Here is a 10,673-nt window from a genome sequence, read left to right on the forward strand (position 1 = left end):
ATAACAGTGAAAAAAAGTGGGCTGCAAAAGGAAAATCTGAAGGTTTTCCAGGGCAGATTCTCATTTAAATGATGATCAGGTACTTCTCTGCAGTATTGAGAGTGTAGAATTGTAACTTTTGAGAAAAATTACTGAGGAAATAAGTTAGCCTTCACCCAGCACTGAAACTTTGTGCAGGTAAAATCTCATTTATGGGCTACAAGAGCTCTTGAGCAAGACCAAGCCCGGGCCTGATGTGAGGAACTGAACTGCCACTGTTTGTGGTCATTAAAATCTTCCAAAAAGGATTGACAGGTTTTTGTTTGTTTTTTCACTTACCAATGACGTGCACCAGTGAGGCAAACAATCATCCTGTATCAAATTTAACCATTGGGGAAAACTTTTCAGTTCGTCAGCAGTGCAAGAGATGAGGACGGAGAGAAATTACCTTAACTTTAGTGGAGAGAAGGAATATGCCACAACCACCGGCCCTGAGAAATACCCAAACCATCAAGCATTGAACCTTCCTACCCACTGCCTCGTAAACTATTTCCTAATTCTAGCACTGTGGGATTTTCCAGTATTACCAAGTTACAACCGGGGATGCCGTGAGGGGAGAGCCCCGCCATTCCCGGAAATGCCGTAAGGGCACAGCCGGGAATGCGGTGAGGGCAGAGCCCCGCCAATCCCGGGAATGCCGTGAGGGCTCAGCCCCGCTCCCCAGGAATGCCGTGAGGGCTCGGCCCCGCCATTCCCGGGAACGCCGTGAGGGGACAGCCCCGCCATTCCCAGGAATGCCGTGAGGGCGGTCCCAGCCCGCGGGTCCCGCCCCGTGACGCCGGTTGCCATAGCGGCCGCGCCGCCGGCCATGGCGGCCGAGGAGGAGGACGACGTGGAGTGGGTGGTGGACACCATCGCCGGGTTCCTGCGGGGGCCCGCCTGGTCCATCCCCATCCTGGAGTTCATGGAGCACAACTGCGAGGGTGAGCGGGGCAGCCGGGCCGGGCGGGGCAGGGCAGGGCGGTGTCCCCGGGCCGGGCCGGGCCGGGCCTGTCCCGCTGTCCCCGGGGCTCTGCAGGAGCGCGCTCGTTCCCGCCGGGCGCTCCCCGGGGCCCGCGGTGTTCCCAGAACCTGTGTTCAGGATTTGCATCCCGACATCCGTTTGCATCCATTAGCTCGTCCTGGGATTATGGCATGGCTTACGGCTGACACCAGGCGAGCGCCTGGACCCCGGCACGGCCTCCAAAGCTCTGGCAGAGCCGGGAGCTTTCCTTGGGAAACTTGTCTGGGCAGCCGAAAGCACCATCCGGCCGGTGCGACAGAGGAGGAGAAGGCCAAAATTAAATTCCTGCAATTATGTGGATGTTGTCAGTTAAGAGGTGAAAACCCCTGAGTTTTAGTACCTCAAACAAATGATAGCCAGCAGTAGCAGTGCTTACCGGCGGTGTTTTGTAGGTGATCCTGGGTGTGAGTCTGGCTCGGAACTAACTCCAGTTAAAACTTCCATTTCTTCCTTCGTCCTCTTGAGACAATCAAGGCAAAATTTGGGGAGCAGCCTGAATTAAAGTACAGGTAGTGGTGGGGGGCAGGATTGCCCTGCAGCCTGCAGATTTGTATCTGCAGAGAGGGAAGCAGGAAATAAATTTTCTGATGTGGAGATTTGGCTAAATTGTTTCTGCTGCTTGCAGAACAGCTTCAGCTGCCAAAAAAACAATTGGATCCTTACAGTAGCAAAGCAATGACAATTTGGGCAAGTCTGAAAGCAGTGCCTAAGCCCTTAGGAAAAACAGAGTTTGTGATTCTTGAAAAAAAAATTGCTTCTCAGTTTCTCATCGTTTCTACCCCCCCAAACTTTGCACGAGGCACAGGAGTCTGTACGTCTTTCCCTCTTAAAAGTGGGAGAAGAGGAAGAAAGGAAAGCTCCTGGATCCTTCACAGCTAGGAGGGGTTAGAGAAACCTGGACTGGAAGTTTCCTCCTGGGAAGGCTGCCTAAACTCGGGCTGGGCCAAACATTCTGGTTACCATGCGAAGGGTGTGGGTTTAGCTGTCGAGGGAATTGATTTATCCCTCTCAGGAGCAATGATCTCTCCTCCTGAGAAGGTTGAGGGGAATTTACTGACAGTAAGAAGATTTGTGGCACCGCTGTAAATTTCCACCTTGTGAGAGGCAGGCTCGTGATGGCCACTTCCTCCTGTGCTGATCCCATGGCTGGTTTTGTACTGACATACTTTGTCAGGACAGAGTCCTTGGCATTCCCCAAACATTAAATATTTTAATTTCATTTTAATCATTTAAAATTCAGTCTAATCTGGACAAGCAAACTAGCAACACTTTGATTAACTGACAATAATTTGTGGTTCATCGAAAATACAATTTGGATTTTGGTACTTGGTATGTGAGGAGTTTATTTTAGAACTGTAGTTACTTAGGCCAAGTCCTTGCACTTCAACTTGTAAACTAATGCTAATGGTTTTCTGTCTGTTAGTAAGTGTTTGCTTTCTGTCTCTCCCTCTTGCTGGGAACTTGATTAATTTTTTCTAGCTTGATTAATTTCCTTTTGCATCAAACTGAAATTAAATAGATGTGTACCATCCCATTTGAGGGGTCCTATCCAAGATTTTCAGTTTTAAGGAAGATAATGAGTGTCTCCCAGGACATCTGTATCCCCTGGCTTGTCTTCCTACTGTGGTTCTTCAGGTCTTTATTCCTGTTGGGCTGTGCCAAACCCTTAAGGAATAATGACTACGTGATTCAGGAGCCCTGACTCAAGGGAATCCAAGGTCTCTGTTCCAAGTGCTCCTTAAAGCCACTTAGCTGAGAGGAGATGCTGACTGCAGCTTGCTTTACTTGGCTCTGAACCTCATCCCGCTGTGTCCTGAGCCCTGTGTGTGCCAGCTTCCCGCTGCTCTGTGGGAGGAGCATCCCCTTGGCATGTCACCGACCCCCAGGGCAGGGGGGTGGGAAAAAGGGGACAGAGAAGCCAAGGTGAGGTTGGGATGTGCAGGAGCTGGGAGGGATCCCCAGGCAGGAGGAGACAACAGAGGCTCTCAGGTGTCTCCACCCTCCTGAGTTTGCTAACAAGGTGGTTGCCATAGAACTGATATTTATAACACCTCCCTGCCATTTGAATTTAATCCTAGGGATTTGATAGATATATTTGTGTGTATATGGTTTTTAATATATAATCCTAGATATATCCTAAACCCTTTTATTTTAGTTTCTTCATTAAAAATTTGCCTTGTGCAAAACCCCCAAGCAGTGTTGCTTTTCCCAAATGATGACTCAAAAGCAGATTTTCCTCTGCTTTTGGGGCACTGATTGGATTTCTGTCATTGCACTGCTGTGTTAGAAAGTGATGCTGCTCTAGGAAACATCCACACCGTGCCCAGGTGTGCACAGGTGGCTTCAGGGCTGTCACAGCTGGGGAAGATGTTGGATGCCACCAAAAAGCCACTCTGAATTTGTGTGGAGTTGCACTGATTCCACACCTCCATCAGAGGTGGCCCATGGACACAAAGAATAAATCACACTCGTTCAGAATTCCCACCCTTCAAATGACTTCAAAGGATGTTCCTGGGAATGACTTCTCCAAGTGGCTAATCCTGAAGGGGATTGAGGCAGATTTATTTCTAAGCCTCTTCTTTAATTGCCAGGTTTTACATTACCTCTCTTAGTTGCTGGCATGAAAAAGATGTAAATTAACCACCCCCACCTTAGTTTTCAATTCCTCTTATTTTCTGCTTCTTCCACATATTCTGCAGCACAGAGATCCTGAGCTTGAGTGGTTCCAGTCAGGGATTTTAATTCGAATTTACATGAATATGGTTAATATGGCCTATAGTATAGGAATGTCCATTTTTCCTAAATCAGGATAGATAGAATTAAAGTATAAATTACCTGCACCACGTTTCCTCCTTGGGTTTATCTGGTTTTGCAGGCAGGGACTCGTTTTCTTGCATCACCTTGGCTTGTCACTACATGAATGGCATTAAAAAAAATGGTGTAAGTCATTAATAAATACATATTAATAAATAAATGTAAATACATGGAGAGTGAGAAATTTCCTGCTTGATGTGTCCTCTGCCACCACAGAACAACCTTACACATGTTTTATATTAAAACTTACATTTTGGTGAGTGTATCTGCTGAATCCTCAACTTCCTTACAAATCTTTTGTGAAGATACATTTCCCCAATATTAAATTATACAGCTAATTACTTTCAATTATCAAAAGCACGTGCTTAGCCTGTGTGGACTCTTTATAAATCATGGCCTGTATTTTAATTGATTAAATATATTACCCTATAAAGATTAATCTTTCTATTTAAGGTGTAAGTTAATTTGTGGGGGTTTGTACACTGACTGCAAAATGTTTCTTCTTCCCCCTCCTGCAGTGTTTGATGATGAAGAAGAAAGCAAGTTGTCTTACACAGAAATTTATCAGGAGTACCAAGCTCTGGTGAGCATTATTCCCTTTTTTGTGGTGAATTTCTAAGCAAAACAATTTAAAATGTTAAATGAGTTTTTAGATGGACTTCTAATGGGGTTATTATTGTAATTTATTGTAATTTAGAATTTTTCCATGTTATTTAGAAATCCTGTTGTCATATACATTTTTATGCCTGAAGATCAGCCACATAGAAAAGAAACTGTGACAGTCATAGTTCTTAGGCTGTTTTACATATTTTTCATTAAAATTAATATATCCACTAGGTATTTATAAGCTTGATAATGTTATTTTCTGTCAAGTTAAAATGACAACCAGCAGGATGTCTGAGAATAATCACAGCTTGTATTTGGTTCATTAATGTGCCTGGGAAATATTTTGAATTATCTTTCAATTATCAGGAAAAAAACAAAGGATGTTTTTGGAGCTTAAATACTTATAAAACACAACATGCAGATTTCTGACACACCCTTTCTGTAATGGGGCTGGGGAATACATGATATTAAAAAGCTTTGATTGGATAAATACAAACCAACATTCACTTCTGCTCTGGCCTTTTACTTACATCAAAAATCCATGAGGAATACTAGCAGGAGTCTGGGGAGAAGGTACACAAGTGGGAGTCCTGGAAACTGGAAAAGATACATTAAGGAGTAATCAAATTTAGCAATGAAAATGCTCATTTTGAACAGTTCATGAAAGCAAATAAAGCTTGACATCAGAAAAGTCAGTTGTGCTGTTGTAGTGATTTTCCTTTGAGTTTACATCAGCAGAAAAGAACAGACAACCATGACAAACATTCCTGTGATTCTCAGGGAAAAAACCCTAGAAGGTAAGGTTTATACTTCCTTACAGGTGGAGAGGTTACTAGAGGACTACCTTAAAGAAGTTGGAATTAATGAGGAGAAATTCCAAGAAGCTTTTTCTTCTCCTCTTGCAAAGACCCACACCTCCCAGGTATGTGACTTCAGTAGGGAATGTATGGATTGCATTCTTAGCTTTCCCTAACACAGCTGGGAGGAGATGAAACTTGGAAAAGTTGTCATGGTGAAACTCTAATTTTCAATTGGACTGCAGCTGTAAACTTACACTGGGAAACTCAATTTTGTCATGATATTGTCATAATGTTACTGCAGACATGTTGATCTAAAGACACAACCCACCAAGGTATTTTCCTGACCATGAGCTCTTCCTGTATATCTGGAAAAACAGAAGATAGGAGAATGAAATGTAATTATTAAAAACATGCTCCCCAGAATTGAAAAACCAATCTAATTCCAAGCAGACCAAGCTGGTTAGGATTTCTGTGGGGGTTTAATTTTGTGCATATCTTTCCTCCCACAGGCCATTCTGCAAACAGTGTTGGCAGCAGAGGATTTTAGACTATTTAAAAAAATGATGGTACAGAAAAATATTGAAATGCAACTGCAAGCAATTCGAATCATGAAGGAAAGAAATGGTGAGGAATGCTGAACAGAGGGGTTCCCTGCAGGTTTTTAGTGTTCTTTTGATGACTCTTTAAGCCATTCATAAATGAGAGTGGAATGCTGGTTCTGCTCCAGTTCAAGTTACTGGAAAACATCCAGCTGATGTTACTGGGACAGGGATTTCATTCTCTCAGTACCTTGCACTCTCAGTGACAGCTGTCTGTATTTTAAAGTTAACAGCATTTCAGGTCTGTTTGAATTTCTCTGTGAAACCTGCTGAGTTTTCTGTTGCAGAATTTTGGTGACATTTCCAGGTTAAAGCAGAGCAGTTCCTCAAACAGGGCAGTATCAAACAGCTGGAATTCTGCTCCTTGCATGGCAAGGATGGTTTAGTGTCTGCTGTGCTTGCTCTGCAATTCACACTGAAAAATCTATTCAGAAAGCACAAGTTAAGGAGAAAATAATCCACACCCAACTTTGCTGCTCTGCTGATGCTTCTGAAAAGATTTTAATCCCTCTCCTTCCTTCCATGTCTTTAGTTTGACTGTTTTCTCTTCTTACTGGATGTGTGTTTTTCAGAGAATGATGTTTAAATGTCACCTTCATATAACAGCTACATTTGGGAGTGGCTGAATTGCAGCTTTGAGGAAATGCCACACAATGGTCAATGCAGAGTTTGGCTTAACCTTTGATGTCAAAACTTTCAGTGCCAGAAATCTTTGCCTTTTTCCTACCAGGATTTCAGACATTTTCCTCTAGGATCTAGGACCTTACATGGCCTTGGTTTTGTGAATATGATTTTTCTTGAGTTTGGGGTGGGTGGATTTTTAGATTTTCTTCTCTGCCAATTAGAGCACAAAATCGTTTTCCTTGCATAAATCTTGTTTTTTTCCAGGTGTATTGCCTGAGTGTTTGACAGAGGGTTCTGATGTATTCACTGAAATTGAACAGGAAGAAATGAAAATACTCAGGGAGGTTCTAAGGTAAGAAATCAACCAGTCCCACTTTGTACATTATTTTAACACAGATGTCTGTAGGACCAAGGTCTTCCAGCCTTTTCCAGGGAACTGCCTTCATCTTACAAATAACAGGAATATTCTTTTCAACATCCCAGCTGAGAGAAAATGGGAAAGCTGGGCAGTGGGGGTGCTCAGGAATATCAAAACAGTGAGAGAGAAGTGTTGCTGTGATCTGAGATGTGTGAGACCACTACAACTTGTGCAGATTCTCCCCACTCCCAGTTCACAGACACATGAACAGCAAGTGAATCCATCCAGGTTTTATTAGATAAAGCTGTTTTCCCTCTGGAGTTTGGAAATACTTCTCTTCTTGTCTTTAAATTAGCAAATGAAACAAAGGGATAGATAAGTCCTGGAAATTCTTACACAGTTATTTTATGACAGTGGGCTCTTGTGTGTTTATCCCCATTATTTATTTCTATTAAGACTTAAGTCATGGAAATATTTTAGATACTGACAAATTCACATTACCTTGTAATTGCATTGATAGTCCTCAAATACTTAAGCAGTGTTAAATTTCCTTGAAAATCACTGCCACTAAAGGAGTTTTGAATATTTGCTCATATTTATTGTTGCAGAAAATCTAAGGAAGAGTATGAAATAGAGCAAGAGAGGAAGAGGACTGAAGAAGTGAGTATCTTACCTTTGTATTGAGTTATGGGGATGGTTGAGAAATGCCCTGATACTCTGTCCTGCCTGTGTGTTCCATCAATTCAGTATCCCACAGGAAGCACATTCCCTGCTCAGCACCTGGATCCTGACATCCTGAAATCCTGAAAAAAGGGTGTCAACCTTTCAGAGGCAGAGAGCAGCTGAATTGCTGATATTGTCAAGATCAAAGAGCCTTCCAAGTGTAAGCTGCTTGGAGATGGCAGCACTCATAATCCTGCAGGAATTACCCTCAGTGCAGTTATTCATTAAGTGTTCACAGGACAGAACTAATCACCAGCACCCAGAAATCCTCTCCAAGAGCCCATCCCTGGGTGTCCATCAGAGTAAACCACAGAGAAAGGCAACTGAATGTAAATGGGGACTGGCCAAATGGGGCAGTCATGGCAATAAACCTCCCCTTGGCTGGGAACACAGGCAGCTTTAGCCCAATTACAGACCACCAAGAATATCAATATTCTTGATAAAGCCACATTGCAGAGCCCCCAGGCTGGCCAGAGAAGGTCATGGTGCTCAGTGATACATTTTTTGTTAAAATAATCTTTTAACACAAGATAATTTCATGTTTTAATGAATGGGGTGGGGTTCTGACATGAAATTCTGAGAGGGTTGGATTGTTTGTAGTGTAAACAATGCAGTTTTACCTGGAAATTCTTCTGGGAGATTGCTTTGTGTGGACAGTTCAGTGCCAGGAAATGTGACACTTGGGTTTATTTGTTTTCTCATTCAAGGCACGTGCTAAACTCAAAGCTCCAGGTGTCAGCCACAATTCTCCAGGAGATTCCAGAGGAGCTGGTAAAGTTAAGGAATCCACTGAGGGAGCTGAGGATGCTGAGGAAACTCCAAAATGCCCATTGGGTAATTTTAGGGGGAGTGCAGTGCTGAGTGGGCAGCACAATGCTGGTTTTAAAGGAATGCCTTCCAGCATGGGGTGTTTTACTATTCCATGATGTTCTGTTCTGATTGATTATTTTTATCTGATGTATTTTTATTCTTCCTAATTGTTTTCTATGTAAAATTACTTAGAGGGATCTCATAAATCTACAAAAGAAGACCCCAAACCAATTTGCCCAGTACAAAAAGGAGCTGAAAACTTACCCCAGCCCTCTTGTACCAAGGGGAAAGAAGACACTAAGAAAAAGTCTGCTGGGAAAGGCTCAGAGAACACAGTGCAAAAAGCTGGGGTGAAAGGACCTGTAAGTTAAAAACAAATGAGAAAAAAAGCCAAACATAGAGCTAAAATGCAAAAAGAGAAGGTTACATGTAGAATATGTATTTAAAATAGTATTATATTTAAATACAGAATGTCTGTTATTGTAATCAGGTGAGTTTGGGTTATTGGGTTATTTTGGGTTTTTTAAAAAACAAACCTGTAAAAACTCTTACATGTTATTTGCTGTTTAATTAGCACAAAGTTCAGCTCATGAGTTCTGGTTTCAGAGTAGAATTCAGCATTCAGTAATTTGGTTACTTCTAGGAGACAGCTCTGACTTGTAGCCTCAGCTTGGATTTGTTTTCACCTGGTAATTTTGGAAGCAAATAGGATGTCACTGTGCTTTTCTTACACAGGACATTGATACAGAAGAAATAATTTCAAAATTTTATTTTTTTCCTGCCAGAATTTATCAGAAGCTGAAAAGCAGCAGCTGAAGCAACGTGAGGATTACCTAAAGAAAAAACGAGACCTGCTGCTGGCTTCAAAGAAAGAGTCAAAAAATAATGCAGCACCAGCACCAAACAGTGAGCAGAAAGAGGAGGAATCCCCTCCCAAAGAGGTGAAGCATAAAAAGATAAAATCACATTTCATATAAACCCACCTGCTTTCAGTGCAGGTGTCCATGTGGCTGCTGAACAGTGGGAGTGGGTTACAAGGGGGGAGACATTTCCAAGTTATTGGTTTTGCAGGAGCTTTGGGATGGAAGTTTCAGTGAGGAGGTTGGCATTATCAGACCCTCCTGATTAATTCAGTTTATGAATGGATAAAATGCCAGCCTGCTCCTAGTCTGTGACCTACTGTCTGGGTTCCTCAAATCTCAGGGATTTTCTTTTTCTTTTGCAAATGCTTGAAAACTCTCTCAAAAAGAGGAAAATACTAGAAGACCTTAACACCCTCTTACATTACAAAACAATGCAATAACTATTCTATTTCAAACCCCAGAATCATTACTCTCCTTTACAGAGGAGGTACTTAAGGGCATGAACTTAAATCCAAAGACTTTCTATTGCCTCAAATATTTTCCAGAGTTGCTGTGCATTTTGTTATGAAGGTGCTCCAGATCCTGGGGAGCCAAAACACGGATCAGGGCAGTGGGAGAGGGCGGGGTGGTGGCAGGAGCCCCATCCACCCCTCTGCTCCACACTGGGGCTGGTGGCTGCTCCCTGCAGTGCTGTTTTCACTCTGTTTGTAGGAGGTGTCAGAAGAGAAGCAAAGGCTGCTGCAGAAGAGGAAGATGCTTGCAGAAAAGCTGAAAGAAGAAGTCATTAATAAGCGGTAGTTTTAAGAGGCTCATTGCTGACCCCAAAAACAGAGGGATGTTTTAGAGTAAGTTCTCAGTAAGTGAAGGGATTTCCAACCTTGCCCTGGGATTTAGAGAACTTGCAGCCAAGCAGCTCAGTACCTGGTAACTCCCTATTGCAAATGCCACTGAACACTCCATGAACTCGTCTTGCAGAGTGCTGGGAACTCCTGGCTGTGTCCCACTGCAGGGCACAGCCCTGAGCCTGCAGAGCAGAGGCAGCCATGGAGGGCTGGGAAAGGAATCCCTGAGGCAACAGCTCCGAGCCCAGCACTTGAACTTCTTCACTGGAACAGTGCACAACTTGGTTCCTTTCATTAACCCATGACAAACAAATGGCTCTTTTCCAGCTGTGCAGTGCAATAAAGTCTGGTTTCACAAGGAAGTGCACCCTCAACCACCTCATTTGTGAGAAAGCCAGAGTACCTTGGGAGTGAAGACATCCACAAATGAACTGCAGGTTACAGTGGGTGACAGCTCTCAGTGCCCAGGTCCCAGTTTGCAGTAAATGCAGCTTTAAATAAAAGGAGTTGCTTAGTGCAAAGCTGAGGCTGTTCCCAGAATTACAGAAACCTGTTTCAGTCCTTTACTGGTTTGGCTGTGACATATCTGAAA

At 43.1% G+C, this 10,673-nt stretch overlaps 1 protein-coding gene across 1 annotated transcript; it reads left to right on the top strand.

Annotated features, from left to right (window-relative positions):
- Positions 1-809: 809 nt before the first annotated feature.
- On the top strand, positions 810-10,443 carry CFAP36 (cilia and flagella associated protein 36). Its single transcript, XM_033054851.2, has 10 exons — positions 810-962; positions 4,375-4,439; positions 5,283-5,384; positions 5,772-5,886; positions 6,750-6,837; positions 7,452-7,503; positions 8,274-8,400; positions 8,569-8,738; positions 9,162-9,317; positions 9,951-10,443. The coding sequence occupies exons 1-10, from the start codon at positions 848-850 to the stop codon at positions 10,035-10,037; spliced, it is 1,077 nt and encodes a 358-aa protein (XP_032910742.1). The 5' UTR covers positions 810-847; the 3' UTR covers positions 10,038-10,443.
- The last annotated feature ends 230 nt before the right edge of the window (positions 10,444-10,673 follow it).

This window comes from Catharus ustulatus, chromosome 3 (assembly GCF_009819885.2).
Source record: "Catharus ustulatus isolate bCatUst1 chromosome 3, bCatUst1.pri.v2, whole genome shotgun sequence".
Lineage (NCBI taxonomy): Eukaryota > Metazoa > Chordata > Aves > Passeriformes > Turdidae > Catharus > Catharus ustulatus.

Coding starts and splice junctions, on each gene's coding strand:
- CFAP36 (XM_033054851.2), top strand. CDS start 848: ATGGCGGCCGAGGAGGAGGACGACGTGGAGTGGGTGGTGGACACCATC. Junction 8,401..8,568: donor AACTCCAAAATGCCCATTGG/GTAATTTTAGGG, acceptor AAAATTACTTAG/AGGGATCTCATAAATCTACA. Junction 8,739..9,161: donor AAGCTGGGGTGAAAGGACCT/GTAAGTTAAAAA, acceptor TTTTCCTGCCAG/AATTTATCAGAAGCTGAAAA.